This window comes from Plecotus auritus (genome assembly GCF_963455305.1).
Source record: "Plecotus auritus genome assembly, chromosome: 9".
Taxonomy (NCBI): domain Eukaryota; kingdom Metazoa; phylum Chordata; class Mammalia; order Chiroptera; family Vespertilionidae; genus Plecotus; species Plecotus auritus.
In genome coordinates, this window is record NC_137783.1 from 36421285 (window position 1) to 36444563 (window position 23279).

Below are 23279 nucleotides of genomic sequence, written 5' to 3' on the forward strand. Positions count from 1 at the left end.
ATATTGTAAAGATAGTATAGAGAGTTCACCAAGTTTCCCCTATAATTAACATCTTACATTATTACAATTAATGGTACATTACAATTAATAAACCAATATGAATACACTATTATTAATTAAAGTCTATATTCAGATTTTTTAATATTTCTACCTAATTCTGTTTTAGGATACCACATTATCTTTGGTTGTCATTTCTCCTCTTGGCTTGTGAGTTTCTCAGACTTTCCTTGTTATTAATGATTTTGACAGTTTTGAGGCCAACTGATCAGGTGTTCTGTGGAATGTCTCTTTACTGGAATTTGTCTCATGTTTTCCTCATGATTAGACTGAGGTAATATGGTTTTGAGAGGAAGACCACAGAGGTAAAGTTCCATTTTTATCACATACCATCAATATGACTTGGTGTTGACGTTAGCCTTCATCACCTGGCTGACGCAGTGCTTGCCTGGCATCTCCATGTAAAGTCACTCTATTCCCTCTGCCCCTTCCATCCTGTTTTCTTCGGGAGAAGTCATATGCTCAACCCAGACTTCAGCAGCGGGGAATTATGTTCCATCCCTTCAGCACGTGTAGGCTCAAAAGTTATTTAGAATTAATTTGCCTAATAAATGTGTCTTTTCTTCCCTACTTATCAAGTCATTTACTTACCAGAATGGACTCAGGGCTATTTATTTTATACTTTGCACTATACCCCAATACTGTTTTTTTTTTACATTTTTGCTCAAATTATTGCAGCTTTCAGCACTGGGGACTCTTTACACTGATTCCGGTGTCCCTTTGAAATGTCCCCATCATTTTTGTGTGTGTACCTTATTTACTTGTTTATTTAGAGTGGAGGGGGGATATTTCCTTATTATTATTATTTTTGGCACTACCTGATGTTCCCAGCTCATTTATGTATTTCCTACCCTAGTTCTAGTTGGATTCAGCCATTTCTCCAAGGAGCCCTGGTTCCCTTTATTAGAGAATGGAATTTGAAACAGATCTGGCTTGCTAGCGTGGCTCCGTGGTTGAACGTCTACCTATGAACCAGGAGATCACAATTCGATTCCAGGTCAGGGTACATGCCCCTGTTGATCCCCAGTATGGGGTGTGCAGGAGGCAGCTGATCAATGATTCTCACTTATCATTGATGTTTCCATCTCTCACTCCCTCTCCCTTCCTCTCTGAAATCAATAAAAATATATTTAAAAAGAAAAGATTGAACATAAGCATTCACTAATTAAAAAAAGAAAAAGGGGAAACAGATCTGATAGCTGTACTCTGCTCATTACTACTCAGGGAATTGAGTATTTTCAACAACACAATTTAAACACCTTCATTCATATCTCTGCATACCAGCTTCTATATAGTCAGTTTCCTTTGTTGCATCTTTCTCAGAATTGCCACACCTTACACAGTGCTCCTATGGAAGACAGCTTTCTTTTAAAAAGGCATTTTTAAAAACTAAAGGCTGCTTCTGGAAACAATGGGGCCCCAGTGACTGGCTGTGCAAAGGTCTACCTCTGGTGGAGACAGCGCTGTGTTTAGTGAGTTTAAGATCAGACTCCACCCTGAATGGCATCAATCCTCCTGTAAACTGGATCGCATGGAACTGCCGCAGCAGGGCTGACAGGGTGGTGTCTCAGCTCGAAATACAGTCTCACATACCAGTGCTGGGCTGAGTCTTAGGAACTTGGATGGACTATCTTCTAATCAGTGTGAGAACTCCATTTAGTAAAAGCCTCATTTCTCCCATTAGGCCAACTGAATCTTTCCTGTTGGCATGAGTCCTGTCTTCTCTCTGAGGCAGAAACCAACTAGGCTGATGAAGATGAGTGTGAAATGGCTTTGGCCCCCAATGCGGTGTGTCCTTCACTAGGAATCCGAGCGTTGAAATCCATCTTGCAGAAGATTTCCTGAGGCTGTAACCTGACTTTCTCTGCCTGTAACTTTATTTTCTCCTATAGCTTTTCTGGTATCAAGGAAACACTTGGAACTTTCTGAATGGGTGACAAAGTCATTTACATTCAATCAAGTAAGATTGGATTTTGAACTGTTCTATGAGTTTCAATTCTCTAACATTGAAGTAGAAGTCTTATATATAGGGTGTTCCAAAAAATGTATATACACACTTTGAATAAGTATAAAGTCAGTGTTCATTAAAATACATTTCATTTTCAAAATTGAGCTATTAGCTGTTGCAGCGTCTATACATTTTTTGACACCCTGATTTTGCTGCAGTGACTTCACATCTAGCATGGTGACAGCTGACCATTGTTTACTACCTTGTCCTCCTCCCTCTCGTTCCCTACCCTAGAAAGAGCTACATGAGATGTCTATAAAATTAAGGATATTAACATTATTTGTTTAAACTCTTTTCTTGAGAATTTAATAATAGACATTAAGATAATGAAACACTCAAGAGGTATGTGAAAACAACATGTGGGAATCAGCTCCTACACAAACTGTATCTTGAAGTTAGAAATGTGTCTGGAAGAAGATAAAGGTCGCGGGGGGGGGGGGGATAAATGGATATGGGAGGAGACCTGATTTGAAGTGGTAAACACACAATACAATATACAGATGATGTATTGTAGAATTGTACACCTGAAACTTATATAATTATATTAACAATACCACACCAATAAATTCAATTAAAAAAATGAAATGTGCCCTTGGTTGATAACCATCATGCTACTCCATTAAAGCTATTGTTTTCTCTTGCGCCCATTATCCAACTTCTCTCTTGTAACCAGCAGGCTTATTATTTAGTTTCTAAAGTATGTAGATAGTCAAATATCTGAAGTTACAGATTGCTAAAGAGCCCCTCAACCAATGTGTGTGTATGTTTTTTAAAAAATTGATTTGAGAGAGAGAGGAAGAGAGAGAGCGAGCAAGAAACCTCGGGAAAAATCCATGTGAGAGAGAAACATCTATTGGTTGCCTCCTGCACACCCCCTACTGGGGATCAAGCCAGCAACCTGGGCATGGGCCCTGACTGGGAATTGAACTGGCAACCTTTTGTTGCACAGGATGACAGCCAACCAACAGAGCCACCCAGGCCAGAACAACTTCTGTTTTCTATGAAGCACTGTGTACACAAACTGTCTGCAGATGCGAACTGTGCCTGCTTTCAGGACGGAAGGTGCCAGATGAGAAAAGGAGGCAGAGATGGTAAGTCCAAGTGTTCCAGAGTCTTAAATTTACCACGTACAGAGTCACTGCCAGGCCTTGTGTTGAGTCTTGTGGTCAGGAATTACTCAAATAAGCCTCTGATCTGGAGCAATATCTGCTCTTGATTCCAAAGTTACCAAATCCTGCTGCAGTTAGTAAAGAAATATCTGATGCCATAAGGCCTCCTAGTAAAGATTCACTTAAAGTTTTAATAAAGCAGCTACTGTTTTCCCTATGAAAATCCAATAGGTGAACGGAAGACAAGTGAAAGTGGTGGTAAAAATCAATTTGATTCTATCTATAATGTTTCATGTTATAACAATCTAATTTTTATAATAATAACAATGTATCTATTATCATTTGTGAGTTAAAAAATGTCAAAGAACCAACTCAGAATGCTTCATTTCCTTATATTGCCAAAGAAGGATGTTAAAACATTTCTGCCTACGTCTCATTCAAACTTTTTAAAAATACCCCAACAAATAAATAAATTTAGCTTTACGTGGAATGACAAACACTACAGCTACGAATGCAACTTTGAAAGGGGTATTTTTAGTGTTTTCACGTTTTCTTAGTATCGGAGATGAGAGTTTTGCTATGCCAAGTGACCACAATGAGGTGACAACATCTGGAAACATGGCTCATAGTCTATGAACAGAGGCGAGAGGATTCATCTCTGCAAAGCCCAGGAAAGATCTACTGTCTGAGAAATGTCGTAAAAGATCTACTGTCTTAAGGTAGTCAGGCCCGGCGTCCACCACTCACCGTCGTCGTAATGGTCTCTTCAGTCACGACCTTCAGCGTGTCCACCACTGAGATGTAGCCAAGCCTCCGGGCAATGGCGAGGGCAGTGTTCCCATTCTGGCAAGAGGGAAACGGGGGCAAGGAATTAGCAAGGAATTCCACGGGTCTCAGTGCCTGTATGTTTCCACCTGTTTTAGCCATACAAATCCTAAGACGAGTGTCTCCACAGCCCATTCCATTGCCACATGCAAAACAGTTTCATCAGACATACTTTGCATGAAACCCACACCTAACCTGTTCCTACTCATACTGCAGCGTCTGAGCTGCTACAGACAGAACCCAAGAGGTTCTTAATGTCCTAACTAATCAAGGAAACAAACGCATATTTCTTCTTATGTACTTCCCACTAGGGGCAAGGCAATCAGTAGTTTTTGAGTCTGAAACACTAATCACAACTCTCTCTCTGGAGAGCTCACAACAACATAATTATTGTCCTTTTCCCTTCATTCTGCTGCCTGCTTACTCATGCCTATGAATGAAAGGGAAAAAAACAACTTTGGTGCACAATGAAAAATGTGAGAAGATCCTAGTGCCCCAGCCCATCTCCCTTTCCCTAGCTGGCCCTCGTCTCTTACCACAGTGAGTTCATTGGGGGAGGCATTGTTCTGAAGCAAGACGTTGATTATATGTGTATGTCCTTGTTGAGCTGCTTGATGCAATGGTGTATACCCATTCTGTAGAAGGAAGGTGGAAGAAATGACTCATTTCCTCAGACACAATCAATGATTTCGGTGGATACAAAGGAGAAAGGAGTTTACCTTTGTTTTGGCATTAACTTTTGCAGAATGCTGGAGCAGGAAATTAACGACCTTGATGTTTCCATAGTGGCAACCCACGTGGAGTGGGGTGTATCCCATCTGTAATTACATATTTTTAAAAAGAAACATCATAAGTACACTTTTAGTAGCAGTCATCCCAAATAGAAGCAAAATTGTTATTTAATCTTTCTTTTTGAACTGACAAAAATAGTTTTTCTCTACAAAAAAACAAAAAAACAAAACAAAACCAAAAAACACCCTTGATAATTCTCAGAGTTAGTCTTAGGTGTAAACAATAATACCATCTCACATGGAAATAGTTACCCATATCACTTCCCACAGTGCTCTCTTGCATTAGCTAATTTTATTCTCAACAACTTTTCAAGACTGAATGGAGAGATGAAGTGATTGACAGCCTGGGTAGGCTGATTCCATGGCTTCTTGTGGAGGGGTCAGAAGACTTCCATGGAAAGATTTTGACTAGAATTTATTGAAAACTCTAATCTCTGAGAGTGTAAAATCAAGGTTACAAAATGAAGGGGCTAAATGATAATACAAGTCAGTAGGCGATTATCAGAATGCATGACAGAGACAAAGGAAACAGAGCAATGCTAAAGCTGAAGAGGCTGCTGTGCGTTCAGGAGGTCTGAGAAGTCTGAACCTGGTCCAGGTATACATGCTCCAGTGACAGGGTCCTGCCTGGCCAACTTCAGTACCACAGTGTGAAATCACTCATTTAGACCAAGTGATGGATTGTTTCTTAGATGAATATCAACAGATGCCTGAGGGGTTACAAATTCTATCAATTAAAAAAATACATGTGTGTGTGTGTATTCTAGACAATGATTTTTAATTTATTATTTATTTTATTGATTTTTTGAGTGAGAAAAAGAGTGGGAGAGAGAAGGGGGGCTGAGAGAGGGGGAGAGAGAGGAAGAAAGAGAGGGAGAGAGAGAAGAAGAAGAAGAAGAAGAAGAAGAAGAAGAAGAAGAAGAAGAAGAAGAAGAAGAAGAAGAAGAAGAAGAAGAAGAAGAAGAAGAGAGAGAGAGAGAGAGAGAGAGAGAGAGAGAGAGAGAGAGAGAGAGAGAGAGAGAGAGAAACTTCGATTGGCTACCTCCTGCATGCCCACTACCAGGGGACTGAGCCTGCAATCTGGGCATGTGTTTTGACCAGGAATCAAACTGGCAAACTTTCGGTGCACGGGACAACACCCAACCACATAAGTCAGGGTGACAATAATTTTTTAAAATGAACGTGTGTAAATGAACACAGGGTGGATACATTTACCATGAGATTGCAGATTCCTAGAGATTGATTTTTTTAAAATATATTTTTATTGATTTCAGAGAGAAAGGGAGAGGGAAAGAGAGACAGAAACATGAATGATGAGAGAGAATCATTGATCGGCCGCCTCCTGCACACCCCATACTGGGGATCGAGCCCGCAACCTGGGCATGTGGCCTTGACCGGAATTGAATCCAGGACTCTTCAGTCCGCAGGCCAATGCTCTATCCACTGAGCCAAACCTGCTAGGGCTAGAGATTTCTTTTAACAAAGCGATTCAAGCAAAATAATGAATATACGCTAAATCTAATTAAAAATGCTTTTATTTTCAAAATGTAAAGTAATGAGAAACCTTTCCGCCACTACCCGTGGTTTCTCTGTACAATGCTAAGCCACCTAGGAAGGCATTCAAGGTTAAGGACAATGAAATGGTTTAGATTTGACAAGTTTGGGAGGGAAAGAGTAAAGGGAGAGCTGGGCAACTCAGCCACCAAATGGGGCCAAGGAGACTCCAGGGGCATACGGAGTTTCAGGGAGGGGAGTGGGGAGGAGCTGGCCTGCTTGCACAGCTCTGTGCAGGGCTATCTCCCCCTCCTATTTTAACACAGTTCAGAAAGCTTAAAGGATCTGGCCTGGTCATGTCTTCTGTCTGATAGAACACAGTATGTGTGGAGTAGCCACTGCCACAGAGCCAGAGCCATGCCTAAAGTTGGCTTCATCTGTGCTGGCCCCATAAATCCAGTCTAGATATGATCTCTGCACACCTTTTTACCTGGCTAATTCCTGGTGATACTTCTCTACCATCAGCATCTTCACTCTCTGTCCATACACCTCAGCACCTGTCTATATTACACACAAAAATCTCTGCATTCGTAACAATATTTAATAAGCATTCGTTTTTATGTAAAAAATGCAACACTTAGAAGAGTTCTATTTTAGAGTCAATAAAACAAGTTTGATACGAAGAGGTAACAAAATTAAGCACTGAAAGAAAATGTTCAGGGAAATGAGGTGACTATGAAGTCATATCTTTGATGATGACACTAAACATCCATTTTCTTTTCTGAGCTTAAAATTGTGGCATTATGTGACATTAAGCAATATATACATATATATATATATATATATATATTTCTTTTTTAGAATAGCTATTTTGGGGGAGAGAGAGAGAGAGAGAGAGAGAGAGAGAAAGAGAGAGAAAGACAGGTAGACAGACAGACCAGCAACCATACACATCATAATGAATTCAGAAAGTAGTAATAGCTAAATAAAATTGAATTTATCCTTTTTCATAGTCTATGCCTACACAAAGTTAGAGATCACAAATTACTGAAATTTTTAATATGCTTTTTTTTACATCAGTTACAAAAACTACGAAACTACAAGCTTTCACACTTTGCCCTTGAAGGGTGGATCTGTTGTGACAAGGACCAATAGCACTAACACAGAAAGGTATTGATATGCCGCTAGGACAAAATACTCAGGCCATTCAAGATAAAAGCATCTGGGTACTAGAACCAGAGACTTTGGGGTCCCTTGAACAGATGCACATTGGAAATATTATGTATAAAAGATACGACGGAGGAATTTGCTTTTCCCCCTATAAAACTGTACTTGCTTCCATACAGGAGTCACTAAGAGACACATTGTATGGGCACATTCTTTCTGTCTACCTTGGTCTGGGGGTCCACATGTGCCCCTTGGTTGACGAGGACTTCGGCCACATTCACTCTGTCTTCTTGAGCAGCCAAATGGAGTGGGGTCAGGCCACTCTGCAAAAACGTGAAAGTACACAGGCATGTTTGAGAAGCATTTCATAAATTCCAGGGGAGAAAGCCTAGAATTTCTAGGTTAAAAAACTCTGGAGAATAAGTTTATACACTAGCACTGTGGCAACATTGTTATCTACAGGCTTAATGAAAAATTTCAAACACTCAGAAGCGGAGGAATAGACAGACTCTGCACTCATCACAGAGTCAGCAAGTAGCAAGGTTTTCTTACACTTGTTTCATTCAGCCCTAATTCCTTTTTTCCCCTTTGCATAGTATTTTAAAGCAATCCACAGACATTATACCATTTCTTCTATATACTTCAGTGTTCACCTTAAAGACTCCCCGCGCCCCAGATTATGAAATTTTAATACAGCACCAGTGGTACTAGCTTTAGAAAAAAAAAAGATTAAAATAAAAATCATTTATAAAATGAATACTGATATATGATTATATTTCCCCCATTAAATATTAATACTCAAAATTGACAAATACTTTCTGTATGTTGTTTCTGGGTAAGAAGGATGGCCTGTGAAATGGAATATGAATGCTATATCATGAGAATTTCCAGGTCATTTAGATGGTGTATGGGTTTAATGAGACTAAATATTAGAAACCGACTGTACCACAGACTATGCAGACTACATGGTTGTTCTGATGGAAAAAAAATTACTAGGACTAGGCCCTGGTTTAGAAATCTTTGGTGTTGTGAAGAATTTTTCTCATAAATAATAAGGGAAAGTGAGTAAGTATAGATGCTTCGAGATTGCTTCCTTTCATCCTTTATGAGCACAGAAGCTAATATCACAGGCCTTCTTCCTCCCACTTTGCCCTATGTGCAGTGAGAATACCAGCCTGTCCTATTTTTCAGAGAAAAGTACTGGACCGAAAGCAGCATCAGAAAGGGTTCAGAGCCCTTCTCATCTCATGGCACACATAAACAGAGCAGTGGTTATTCTGAAAAGCCATTTTCAACCTTTTCCATCTCATGGCAGACATAAACTAATTACTAAAATTCTGCGGCACACCAAAAAATGTATTACATTTTTGCCGATCTGACCAAAAAAGGTATAATTTCCATTCATTCACACTGATGGCTATTGTTGTGTTGTTTGTTGCCATATTTTTACTTGACAAACTAAGGAAAAAGAGGTCAATGCCCCTGACTAAATAGTCAGGTGTTGCATGTCTTAAACGTTCCTGTGGCACACCGGTTGGAAATCGCTGGTCTAGATGCTACACATTATTTACTTAGGGGTTGCTATTCTGCCAAACCCAGGACTCTGGGCGGGTAATCCGCATGACTTTTTGTTTTTCCCCTGCTTGACTTTTTAATAATGTCTATTGCGTTTTGGAGGAAGCTCACTCAGACTGAATAAAGGGGACATATGAAAAGGTAGACTGATGCATTCACTTGAACTCCCACGAAAAATAAGACAGGGCCCCCGTGGCACCACCCAAGATTGACATCATCATAGAACAATGTTCCATGTTCTACTCCAGAGGAAACAAGTATTGTTAGCTGTAACATTTTGTAAAAGTGTCATGGTCACCTATTCTAAGTCTGAGGCTTTTTGAAACTCGGAAGACACTTCACTGGGGTTATCAGCACACACTTTGGGACACGTCCCACTCTCTCGTGTTGCCCGTCCATTTCCTGCACGCTGTGGGTGATCATCTACCTCTGACAGAGTCATTTTCAGCTTCCTCAGGCTTCCTTCCTTCTCCCCATCTCACAAAGGGCCTCATTGTTACCTTTATGTGCACACCTGCTCTATGAAGATCATCATAATCCTGCATTTCAACTCTGTTTTCTTGTCTGTCTTCCTCAAACCACTGTGAGCTTGTTGAGGCAGATACTGTATGTTTAATCTCTATATAACCAGCATCGAGCATCAGTTTTTAATTCATCTGCTAATTGACGGAATCAGAGGACAAAAGCAAACAACCTTTAGGTAAAACAGAATATATTTGATAAAGAAAATTTTATTTTTATATTCATGATTTTGGTAAAAAGGATTTTTAAAAAATGCTCAGAAATGAGCATTAAGCTCAGAAATGACCTGTTAATCTTTTATGGGGTTTTGACCATTGTTCATTTAAAAAATGGCATTTATTGGAAAAAGAGAAAACACCCCCAAGTCAGAATAACCACAGCTCTGTTTAATATTCTATTTGCTTTATAAAGAAATAGAGTTACTTGTGGTCTATAAAATCCATGTGGGAAAATAGCAACGTCAAAATAAAAATCAAAGCAGATCAGACACTAGCACTTTAGCAGTAACTCAAGTTCACGGTCTTCCTTAAAACTGCTGGGAACTACTGGTTACTAGTAAGAAAAGAGGTAAAACAAAGTGTTTCATGCATGAGAAATTTTCATGAAAGCTATTTTTTTGTTAATATTTACTTTTTAGCAAGGAAATAAAGTCTGGTGTTAAATGGGAAGGTGGAATGAGTAGGTGGGAGGAGCCCGGGCAGGGCGGGATGGCCAGACCCCACCTGTGCACGAATTCATGCACCAGGCCTCTAGTTCAGTGGTCAGCAAACCTTGGCTTGCGAGCCACATGTGGCTCTTTGGCCCCTTGAGTGTGGCTCTTCCACAAAATACCACGGCCTGGGCGAGTCTATTTTGAAGAAGTGGTGTTAGAAGAAGTTTAAGTTTAAAAAATTTGGCTCTCAAAAGAAATTTCAATCGTACTGTTGATATTTGGCTCTGTTGACTAATGAGTTTGCCGACCACTGCTCTAGTTGGATAATAATGTTCTGCTGATGATCTACTTTCACACCGGGGCTTATTTAAAACAGAAAATGACAAGCGAGAAGGGAAGCAAAGATTTACACATGCCATTGTACAAGGCAGTTTCTTGGTCCTGCGAAGTTCTTGAAAGCTCCTTAAGTACCGTGTGCTAATGGGAAGCCCTGATCTGCTCTTTAAACTGTCCTTGGAAGTATCGCTGCATATATTCAGGAAGGTGGCTGACGGTTTATCACCTATGCCTTTTGGTCTTTAGAATTGCCTTTCGATGCCCCATCTACCAAAGCAAACACTGACAAACTCTTTCTAAAGTATTATTCGCCTAAAAATAATCTATGATTCTAAGGTGAATATCCACTTGATTGGAGTATTTGAAAGAAAAGACAGTCAATCACACTGTATTTTAGTATCAAACCCACTGAAAATGTTAACCTGTTAACTAATTGTTAAGGTCTACATTGTCTCTGGGAGAATGAATGAGATACAATATTCTGGGCACACAAGAGAAAATACACTCTAGTGGATGCCGGAATGTGCTTCACTTTGTGAAGGCCAGGCTCTCTACCTCATGTAGATAAGTTGAATTTTACAGCAAACTCTTAGAAGGCTGGTTTACTTATTGGTAATGAACCTTAGAAAATTCAAAAGCTCAAACAAATCCTGATTAGAATAACTATTTGACATTGCTTTGTGAGTCCCATTAATGCTGAGACTTGCATTCCTAAAAGGGATGTTTAAAAAGATATGAGAAAATCAAGTTGATACAGCAGAGAAAAGGGAAATGAAAAAGGTGTTTGCTCTGTAATGATCAAGAAGGATTTTCAAGATATTAAAACTGCGAGACAGATTTCCCTGGTCTTTTGGTGTACAGAATTTGTTAAATTACAACTTTGGGGATTCAGATTAGTGCAGAGTAACCTTTTTTTCAAAATTGTACAAAGTCCAAAATGAATACGATTACTCATTTCCACTGCGAAGGTGCTGAATGTTATCTAGCTAATCCTCATGACATCTCTGTGAAGTAAATATTGTCTTTACTAGAGGATGAAACTGAGGTTCAGAGAGCTCACATAAATTGCCCAAATGACACATCTCCACTAAGAGTTCAGTTTAGGATTTAAACCCTCTGTGATTCCGAAACACAGGCCACATGTGTTAAAAATAAAGAACTTGTTATTTGTCACCATAAAACTATTCCCATGTTGAAACTCTACTCCAATATCTGAGCTACAGATGAGAAATGCCACGGCTGTGCCATCACTAACTGGCGAGGAAAAGCTAACTGCTGGAGAGTTTGGATTATCAAGAATTTGGGGGCATTCTTGCAGGGGGTGTGCTGTTTGAAGACTTAGAAACATCCATTCTGTGTTTTGGGCAGATCTCAGACTCAGGTATTCATTCACAGGTAGTCAGCAAATCCCAATTCTCTGATATATGCAACAATACTGCAATAAGTCTTTGCTCAATCGTGGGCTGAAACTTTCTTCACTCATAATAGGAATGTCAAATATGAGGACTGGGAACAATCTTTACAAGTTCCTCAGAACTGCTAACTTACACATGAAGACTAAACGTGTAAACCAACAACCTTTCCAATCTATTGAATAAGATAGCTGCTTTAAATTTCTGTTATTAAAATGAACTCTTAGAGAGCAGAACTATTTCCAATTTCTTTTTGTAACCGAGGACTTAAACTAAGATAGGCAAGCAGTAGGTGCCCCAAACATGTCTGTGGAAAGAATCAACAGGCTACTCTTTACAATTTCTCACTTGCTACATTCTGGTGAAATAAGAATGCTACTTTTTGAATGAACTTTATAACATAACTTCATGTTTTTAGATAAACTTTGTGGACTTCATGACTATATGCTAGTCAACTGTATGACTCTGCAATTATTGACCTACCATTCTCTTACTGTTTAAACAGATTGTTTCCAAGTTTTTGCCATGATAATTAATACTTTGGTAAACATCTTATTGTGACATTACACTTTACACACCCTATCTGACCCAGATTTTTCGTGACTTCTTGATGACCTTCTTGGGAGGCGAGGTTTTGTTGCGTTGTCTACTTTGTGGAGAAAGAAAAAAGTTACCTTATTGCTCAGGTTCACGTTGGCATTCCGGCTGAGGAGCAGTGACACCATGTCCACGTGACCCTCCTGAGCTGCAAGATGGACAGAAGCAATTCCTTGCCGGGTAACTGCGTTTGCATCAGCACCATATTCCAGCAGAGTCGTCGCTATGTCCATCTGGTTCTTTTTGGCAGCGATGTGCAGTGGTGTATAACCATTCTGTCAACATGAACCACTTGGTCACATGCCCGGTAACAAGATAAAAACGTGCGCAGTACATTTTCAAAACAGTATGCCTCCCTTTCTATTGCTTTTTTTAATTTTTTTTTTTAATCTTGATTACTAAATAAGCAAAGACTGATAAATCAGACAGTGTCATTAATGTAGTGTCCTCATGTCTCCCACATCTAACCAGGGAAAGTATAATACTTATTATAAACAGTTTAATGCAAGAGTCAGAGTACCGTTAGTTTTACAAAAGGAATATAGGGTTCCTTCTAACAGGGAGTTATGCTAGTAGGTGCTCAATAATTACTTGCTTTATTTAAATTGAGGGTGAGAGGAAAACCTACTAGGAAACAACTAACAATATGGTCATGCTCAGATCCATTATTCCACTTTGAAAATCCCTTTGACTGCTTACAGGTTGAAATTTTTAGTTTTCATGGTAGTCAGTTACTGTAATCTACCCCTATTTGATCGTCTCATTGCCTCTTTCACAAAACTCCAGTCTCTATGCTAGGCTTCAGCTGCACCCGTCCCCAAAACAACATACAGCTCATGTTTCTGTCTTGCCTACTCTACCAAAAATACTTTCCCCAACGTGCCCTCTGGGCCAGCATCTATCCATTAAAGATTCAGCTCAAGGGTCACACCTTCATGAAGTCTTCTACGCCCTCCCTCTCCCTTCTACACCTGCTCCCCACTTGACTGACTCCAATCAAAGTCCTGGATATATTTAGTGGCTATCTTAGATATATAGTAATATTTATTATTATTTACATATGTGTCTCCTACTAAAATGTAAATTTATTAATATTGTGTTATATTTGTCTTTGTATCTCTAGTATCTCACAATGACTGCAGAATCCTCGGAATTTGAGTCAATCTTACTAGGGCTTTGAGAACATTCTCTGATCTTTCTCTTATCTGACCCTTAATGCTCAGAGGAACAGGCAACCCAAATTGCTTTGACAAATTATTTTTTTAAAATGTGTCTTTATTGATTTCAGAGAGAGGAAGGGAGAAGGAGAGACAGAAACATCAATGATGAGAATCACTGATCAGCTGCCTCTTGCATGCCCCCTACTGGGGATCGAGCCTGCAACCCCGGCTTGTGTCCTGACCAGAATCGAACCATGACCTCCTGGTTCATGGGTCGATGCTCAACCACTGAGCCATACCAGCTGGGTCATTTGACAAATTAAGAGTTAGCTGTGTCTTAGGAACCTTCAAAGTCCTCTGCCCTTAAGGGACCTTGTCTTGGATCACAGTCAATTAACAGAAACGCAAGATTACATTTTGATATGAACATGAATCTGACTATATAATATATGCCAATAAAAATTAGACTGATTTCTATAGACAAGAGGATTTAGAGAGAGAGGAAAAAAGAAAACAGAATCCAAGGATTTATAGTTGGGAATATGATCCATATTCAGACAGTGGATCAATTGCGGTCTTTCCAAGCCACGTGGATGAGTCAGAAACAACACAGAAGGTGCTGTCCCACTGATGGGCTAGCCTACTGCAATCAACTCACACATTTAAGTCATTGGTATACCCTAGTATGAGAGCATTTTGCACTTGAGAAATACTCTTTCTGTAATCAACTGTAGAGAAACGATTTAAGCTATTGGGTATCAACCCATGAAAGTGGAAATGCCACTTCCAGACTCTTGTGAAACCAGCGCCTACCAAATGGGATGAGCCGGGGTAGAAGACAATTTTATATCTCTATTTTTAGTTGTGAACTATTGCCATCTGGAAACGCCAGCTGACCTGGGAAGCATTTGTCCCTTGTTCAGACACACCCTTCAGCGATGGCCTTCAGAAATGAGAGCTTTGTACCGAGCCAACTCTGCAGTGAGTGACAGACAGGAGGTGATCTATCAGCGTCCCCACCCCTATGTTAAAAGGAAAATTTACAAAGCAGTGCTAAAACAGGAATTCTGATTAGTCCATAAGAGAGGCTAAGGCAAGAAAGAGTTTAGTTTCTTATCATGCATCTTGTCATTTTTTTTTTATTGCTTTTGTTACTGATGTAACCTTCAAGTTGGTCACTTCTCAAACCCTAAAGGCAGATCAGTATCCTCTGAGATATGACAATCCTCTAACTCCACCAAAAAATCCTAGACTCTAAAAACCCAAATCTAGGGAAGCTCTGGCATCTCTGTAGCACAGGTCAATTCCAGACACATTACTCATTACCACCCAGGGCTTTGCTGAGCTCCTGACACAACTGAAAGCATAAAGCCAGGGGAAAACAATCATGGTGTGACTGCAGATGGAAAGGTAATTCTGAAGGACTTTAGAAACATTTTAAATAATAAACAAACAGTTCATCTTGAGACCTATACTGGGATTTTCTAAATTGTCTTAGCTTTTCTAATTTCTAGAAAGTAAACTGTTTCTTCCTTGCCACACTAAAGGAGACAGGTGCATTTATCAGAAGAGAAATAAAATAGTGAGAGATTCAACTGTAGAGTAACGTTAATCAATATTTTTTTCCTCTGAATGTAGAGGGCCAAGGACATCATTTCAAGATGAAAACAAAAGCAAATGTAATTTTAAATGATCAAAAGTAATATACTAATATTTACATCACAGTTTTTTATTTTTTTCCCAAGAATTTCACAGTCTCTGCTGATTCATATTAATAGATATATTGTACATTTTAGGGAAGAGAAATCAGACAAGAAGTTAAGGCTCACTATCCCTTCCACTATTAGTGCCCAAGTCATGCCTAAACTGAAGCCAATAGTGTCTGCCTCAGGAAATAGATCAGGATAAAATGGATTATAGAAGCCCATCTATTTTTTAGGTATCCCCCATGCCACATTACCTAAAATCACATCATGTTTCTAGGTTAAGTATGGCTAAGAAAACATACTGTCAATCCTAAAAAGAGAAGAAAGGCCAGAAGAAAGCATCACATACTCTGAGAACCAAGAATGTGAATTAAGGAAGAGTTAACATTGTCATTACTGTCATAACCAAATGCTAATGATGTCCTCTAGAGCCTTTGTCCTTTGTTTCTCACCACAGCCAGAATTCAGAAGTTCCTGAACTCTCTGGAGTAAAGACGCTATTTGCCTACCCTAGATCCATTTTCCCTCCTTCCTTAATAAATGAAACTCTAGTGTTCTGTCCAGGTGAAAAACTACATTTCCCATCATCCCTTGCAAAAATAAGTAGCTAATAAGATGTAAAGAGAAATGGCTGGGTGGAGCTTACAGGAATACCCTATTGTCTGACTTTCTTTCCTGCTGGTTGCAAGAGCTGGCTGACTAAGCAACAGAAACCTTTGGAGGGAAAACCCAAAAGACTATTAATGGCATGAGAAAAATGGACTCTCATCAATTTAAACCACTATGCTAGGTCTTTTTCCTAGCAAATGATGCCAACCCCTAAGTGCCTTTGCTCAGGATCAAAGTCTAAAAAACAAAACAAAACAAAAAAACAACAGAAAACAACAACAACAACAACAATAAAAAACCCACAAAAAAATGCTCCTTACCAGGATCACTGCCCTAGAAAGTGGGAATAGTTAGAAATGTGGAGAGATGGCATTACAGAGGCTCTTTTGAGACCATTGTGCTGTGGTAATGAGAGGGAATGTCCCTTTAGAAAAGCCCGTGTACAATTGACTGTAAAAGATAGTCCAAAGCTAAACGGCTGTTAAAAGGAATTAGTTCAAGAACTGCTTTTTAATTCTTTTCAAAGATGTTTTTGCAGATGCAAAACCATGAATACAAAGTCTTGTTGGACAAATTTAAAGCTGAAAAACTCAACCACAAATATATCAACTACTGACTTAAGTTATTTTGTGGATGAAAAGGTGGATTGGATTCATTTTATTGTACTTACAAACTGCTTGGCACTAGATGTGTCAAAATTGTTGCTCACATGTGAGAAATAAATAGTTCACTTATTAATTATTTATTGATTAATAACACAGGGTTATTTATAACATAAAAAGTGGCCCGGGCACAAAGGGATATTAAAATGAACTGAAATGAAATGTACAAGCATTACATTTCATTATAAATTTTGTTTTAAAAATTGTGATAAAATATACATAGCATTAAACGTTCCATTTTAACTATTTTTAAATACATTAAGTATATTCAAATTGTTCTCCAACAATTAGCACCATCCAGCTCCAAAACGAAGCTCTGTGCCCATTAAACACTAACTCCCCATTTCCTCCTCCCTTCAGCCTCTGGCAAACAGCATTCTACTTTCTGTCTCTAAATAAGGGACACCACACAATATTTGTCCTTTGTGGAACTGGCTTATTTCTCTCTTAGCACAATGTCTTTGAGGTTCATCCATATTGCAGCATGTGTCAGAATTTTTTTCCTTCTTAAGGCTGAATAATACTCCCTTTGTATGAAGAATCTAAATTTTGTTTATCTAGTCATCCTTCAATAGACACTTGGGTTACTTCCACCTTTGACTATTGTGAATAATGCTGCTATTTGTTTTCTTTCTTTTTAGATATAGTTGTGTGTTTTTTTAAAGTCAAGGCATGGTTATTTTATGGGAAAGAATGTCAGAGTCTGAAATTATGGAAGAAAAGTTGCATTTAGATGCAAAGCAAGTCTGGGGGCTTGATTTTGAGTTGCAGATTTCATAAGGTATAATTCTGGAGAGGATGGCGCAGGAAATGTTTGAGAAAGACATAAAAAGAGGTTCTGAGGAGAAATTCCTGTGGAAGATGACATTCTCTAAATGGAGAAGGCACCTAAAACTTGTTCTTTTTAAAGTATCCAAAGTAATCTAGAATAGCCCAAGCTCATTGATCTGTGTGGACCAGAGGTTTGATCTAAACACCAAGTTTAAGGAAGAGCACTGTAGGTTCCCAAAGTGGAAGAGTAAAACGAATATATATAAAAAGCATTAGGGATGCTAAAAGTTCTTTCAACCAATAATCTTTGGTGAAAGAACTGGAGAGCAGTTAGATTGTGGTTTGTGTCATTCCAATGTTCGGGATCGTAGCCACTTGCGCAACAACACAGCACTTCCTAAAGCATTATTTCCATTTACCTATCTTTCCATAAACACCTCTCAAATACAGTGCCAGAGGGATAAAAAAGCCATACACTCTATGCATCTCTTTTCTGAGAAATCTAGGTTGTCTAACTGCTCAGAAATGCCTTCCCAATAAGAATAATCACTTCCTTTAGCAATATTAAAAACACCTAAGCAAAACCTCCCAACTTATTTTATGAAACACAAATAACTCGAAGGCACTGTTTTACGGCCTGGGAAAATGTAACATATATTTTATAACGTTGACAAATCAGAACTCTCTAGCACTTATGTTTCTCATCTGGCTGATGACTACCTGAACTTCATGTTCTACCCAGGCTCCCAGCTGTCCTGGATTTTCAAGGAAAATCAATTGACAAGTAAATATTTATTGAGCATCTACTAGATGAGTTGACTAAATAGCTGAAGGCACAGATTCTCTAGGAGCGTATAGTTCTGTGGAAGTGGAAGTGGATGTAGAGAGGGATGGGCACTGCCCGCCAGTGTCCTCATGCCGTCGAATTACAGGTACCTTTGCAGCTGCATGAGGCGAGGCTCCTTGGTCCAAAAGCAGAAGGGCCACCTTCTGGTTATCGTAATGTGCAGCTACATGCAGTGGAGTTAGCCCGCTCTGAAAACACGTGCAGAAACACAGTGTCAACAGTGTCTTAACATCCAAGGCCTAGAGTTAGGAGACGGGATTAGTTCGGGTACAACATAGAGTGCTATTTACACTGTGGTTGCCACAACACTTGGACCCCAGCATTCACCTATTTCCAGTGTTCCTTGTCCTATGAGACTTAAATATGGTTGTTATCCTTTAGGTGGCTGGTGGTGAATAATAGCAAGTGTGTGTTTTGTTATCATGGAAGTGGCCTGTTACAGGGTGGCTGGTGATCCCATACCTTCCCAGCGGCATCAGGAGATGCACTCTTCTGCAGCAGGAGGTTGGCTACTTCAAGCTTCCCATATTTTGCTGCCACATGAAGGGGAGTGAATCCTTTCTGAAAAATGAAACACAAAAATAATGAACAGCAGAAATGACGCAATGGCATCCCTCTCTGGAACTGATGAATTATTGTAATGAGGAGGAGCAGGTAAGGCTGCACTGAAGAAGACTGGTAGGTAACAGAGAGTCCCCTCACCGAGAAGGAAGAGCAGGATATTCCATTTCTCTGTGTGCTGACTGAGCCACAGCAGGCCACTGACGCTGGGACTAAGTGGTCCTCAAACCAGAATGAGGTTGGAGAGCTGGATCTGAGGCTTATTCTAGGGCCATTTTGGGATTTCATGCTGTAGGAAGAATAGGTTCCAGAGTCCCAGGTACAATTTGGATTTGGTGGGCTTGGGAACATCCAGGGCAAATCTGGACCTCCTGTAATTTCAGACTGGAGCCTTTCTCCCCTTCCGCCATTTCCACATGTATGCACATATCTTTGTTTGTTCTAGTCTTCAGGAGTAGGAGCCAGAGGTCCTCACACATAGGTGAACTGAACTGAATAATAACACCGGTTCTAGGCTAATAACCATGTAGAGTTGAACACTGGGGTTGAGTACTAATCTCCTTTGCTCTCAACTCCTACAAGCATCTGGTATCTAGCAGTTCTCCCGTTAGGGAGGGTCCCAAACATGAGACAGGGACTGCAGGGTCATCAACACATTTGACCTGAGATTAGTCAACTAGAGTCAGTGGGCAGCTGGCTTGGTGAACTGGTTGGGGCACTCAAAACCTCAATGTTTTACACATTGAATTACATCTCAACTTTACCAAAGAGCCTAAAGAATCACAGGAGGTGCAAGTTTAAGGTAGTCATCTTTTTTTTTTCAGATAGTTTACCAAGTATTTATAATTATTGTAATTATCTTGCTCATTGGTTACACATTAATGCTTCTTCTCTGCACCCAAATTAGAGAGTGCAACACCATTTCCAGCTATCTTCCTATCACACCTACAAGGTTTAAACAGTAACATAAGAAAAATGACCTCTAAATTTTGCACCTGCAGAGCAATTGTGTGGAACATTACCATTCTAAGGTATCAGAGTCAAGATTTAAAAAAATCAGAGCATAAGTCAGACAAAACAATAGTAACAAAAGGAACGACAACAAAAAACAAAAATTACCCCCCCCAAAAAAAAATTCTCCTCCTGATTTGCAAGTATTATAAAAAAATATCAACCAACTGAGCTTTGATAATGTGGTTTATATACATGGCCCCAGCTAGAGAAATCTCTGGCTGTGTTTTTAAATCACCCGTTAAATCTATCAAATAACATTCAAGAAATATCTGACTCTAGATATCAGTACGTTTTCATTAGAAGACAATGTACTGAGAAACTTAAGCCAGACACACAGACACACAAACTTACACATACCCTAACTACCCTCCCCCACTCCAGGGCTTTGCTGGCCATGTTGGGACTACCCTGGGACCCCAAGTGTAGGTGATGCTATACAACCATTGTACCTGTTGCTGGGAATAGGTACTAAGGCATTTTAAGGAGGATGTATTTTGGAGAACACAGCACATATTGTAAGGACACATTGGGAATTATAAGGAGGATGTATTCTGAGGGACAGAGTAGGATTCCAAGACTTGTTTTCATACCTTTGTTGTTATAGACAAAGATGCGCCATGATCCAAAAGGAATGAGGCCACGTCCTCATGCCCTTCTCGGGCTGCAAGGTGGAGGGCGGTGTAGCCTGAAGTCGTGGCTGCATTTGGAGACGCTCCTTGTTGCAACAGCTGTTGGACTATATCCGCCTTTCCCAATCGGGCTGAGATGTGCAGTGGGGTTTGGTCATCCTAAATGGCAAGGCAGAAATGCAAGGCTGATTAGCTGGGAAAACAATGGTACCCTTGAGAAACATTTAGCAAACTGCCTGGTATCAGAAACTAAAGTTCAACTCCTATTCAATAATAAAGAGAATCTCATTTACCTTTTCTTCAAGGTTCAGCAGGGTGGACATGGTAAACCTAAGCTCCTTAAATACATTTCTACCAAACTATTAGTATGAAAGTATGGAAGACATTTCTATCTATAAATTATTTCCACTACCACCTGCCATCCTTTATCAGTTTTTAACATCTAATGACTCCTTTTTTGGGAGATAAGGAAATAAATCCTGGTAAACCTCAAATACCTAGGAGGGATATTAAATTTCCACCAGTTACAATGCACTCACATGGGATGAATTTTATTGGTGGTGCCTTCCCATCACCAAAAGTTGAGGGGGAGGGGGCAGTATAGGGCTGTACAGGTACACCAGCAAAACAGCTCCCAGCCAAGAGGGCCAATGGAGGCTGAAAGCCAGCCTACCCTCTATTTGCCAACTTGCACATCCTGGCATAGGCTGCATCTGCCTGGAGTGGAGGGGCACCTTATACAATTCACCCAAATACTAAGTCCTGCTCCCTTAGGTCCCTATGCCCAAGTGGGAGAGGCATCTATTCCTCATTTGTCCGAAGATGCTCTATGGTGGTCCTCCAGAAAGAAATCCCCTGCTCGGATGTGAAAAGGTTCAGGTAAATACTTTATGTAGGGAAGGTAGAGAGAAGAGGGTGCAGCACAGGATTCTGCTTTGGAAAGGTAGTAAGATGAGAGTCAAGATCAAAGCAAGGTCAAAACTTCCTACTATGTTACTAGCAGGAAGCATTAGGGGAGATGCTATGAGGAAGAAGAGGAATACTGAAAACAGAAAGAGAGAGTTGCGAAAGGAAAATTTCATAAAACTCTACAATTGCCACCACCACCACTAAACATACTGGGCACCTACCTGCCCCAGACTGTAAGTATTGCTCCTACATTACCTTTTTAATCATCACAACCGTCCTATGAATTGCACTGTCACTGTTCTCTTTTGCTATGTGAGGAAATGAGAAAAGGAAACGTGGCACAGAATTCTTAGTTAACCTACCCCATGTCACACAGCTAGCCATTGGTAGACCAAGGTCCAAACACAGGCAGTGTAGCTGAGGAAGTCAGGCTCTTAACCATGATACATGCTGCCTCCTTAACAAATTGATAACCAAAAATTCTCAATTTCAGTTGATGGGTAGAACCACTCCTTTGACACAAGGCTTGATATGGAATAAAAACACTCATAAGTGTGAGTTTTTATATAATCCACAGTACAGTATAGCTTCTCTTAACTATTCCACTTAACTAATTAAGTGGATTCACCAATATCCTCTAGATCAAGGGTCAGAAAACTACAATCCAGGGGCCAAATCCAGCTGCCATCTGTGTTTATCAATAAAGTTTTATTGGGACCCAGACATGCCCCATTTGCTTATGCACTGTCTGTGGCTGCTTTTTCTCCAATGGCAGAGCTGAGCTGCTGTGATAGCAATGCTGCATCCCTCAAAGCCTAAAATATTTACTCATAGGCCCTTTACAGATAAAGTTTGCTGACCTTTATCTCTAGATCCTCTACAACATCCACCAGCTGGTGCCACAGAACACTGAACACTTGAGGTTTGCGGTCTGCTACTTAGAATGCCACCACCTTTGCCTCCACCTGCAGACTTCATGCTTACCCAGACCTAGTTCTGTTTATTCTCACAGTAGTATGTTTGCACTAATTATTCTCCTAACTTGTACTAAATGGGCACTAATTAATTATACAATAAATAATATGTTCACAGGTAAAACATGCGTATGAAAGGAAAGGCTTTATTTTCCCCTAAGAATAATGAGCTGAAAGCTTTGGAAAGCCTGGATAGATGTTGATAAAAAACAATTATGATTTAATTAGATATGGGTGAGACAGCTGAACACACTGAGAGAAAATCCAAACAGTTATAAATATTCTGTACTCCCACGGCTTCATGAATGTCTATTTCCTCTCAACCCAAAACTAGGAACTACAGATCACAGAAATAAATAGCAAATAAATACACACGTATGTATTGTATGTTGAAAGGAAATGATTAAGGTATTGATGTGTTTACTGACAATTCCTGACCTGAACTGCCATTTTGATGAACCAGACCAACTACACATCCTGAATAGTGACAGGAAAGTAGGTTTCCTCTGGAGGCTGAACACCAGGAGAGGAAGAAGCATTCAAATTTAACCCTGGAGTTCCTTTTTTTATGCAAAGGCAGATCCCTGAAGCAACTCTAACCTTAGTCCCAGGGTTTATGGTTTCACAGCTTGTAGAGAAAAAGTAAAAACTTCCTTTTTCCTTTGTGGCTGTGACTGCCGTCATGCCAGTCGTCAACCAAATGAGCTCCGTTATGCTTCCAAACTGAGCTTATCCTAGAAGCCTGTGCATAAGCCCCTCTCTAGTGTGAAGAACTCTGGACCGAGTCTAGGTTTGTTTCTTCATCTGTTCAGGACTAGCCATGTGCCAAGGACACAACGTTCCTTCTGGCACAAAGTGCCTGTTCTCTTTAATCCCGTTAAATAACTGAATG

General features: G+C 39.8%; 1 protein-coding gene across 16 annotated transcripts in view; it reads right to left on the reverse strand.

The window, feature by feature from the left end:
- ANK3 (ankyrin 3) overlaps positions 1–23279 on the reverse strand; it is a 488871-nt gene that overhangs the window by 113854 nt on the left and 351738 nt on the right. For 13 of the 16 annotated variants that reach the window (XM_080640919.1, XM_080640916.1, XM_080640924.1 and 10 more), the window contains 8 exons: positions 20466–20663; positions 18763–18861; positions 18390–18488; positions 12623–12820; positions 7676–7774; positions 4719–4817; positions 4536–4634; positions 3922–4017 (listed from right to left, as the gene is read on the reverse strand). In XM_080640919.1, coding sequence (XP_080497045.1) covers positions 3922–4017; positions 4536–4634; positions 4719–4817; positions 7676–7774; positions 12623–12820; positions 18390–18488; positions 18763–18861; positions 20466–20663 — 987 coding nt within the window. The remainder of the gene's footprint in view (positions 1–3921; positions 4018–4535; positions 4635–4718; positions 4818–7675; positions 7775–12622; positions 12821–18389; positions 18489–18762; positions 18862–20465; positions 20664–23279) is intronic. The other 3 variants (XM_080640920.1, XM_080640918.1, XM_080640915.1) reach the window with 1 other exon arrangement.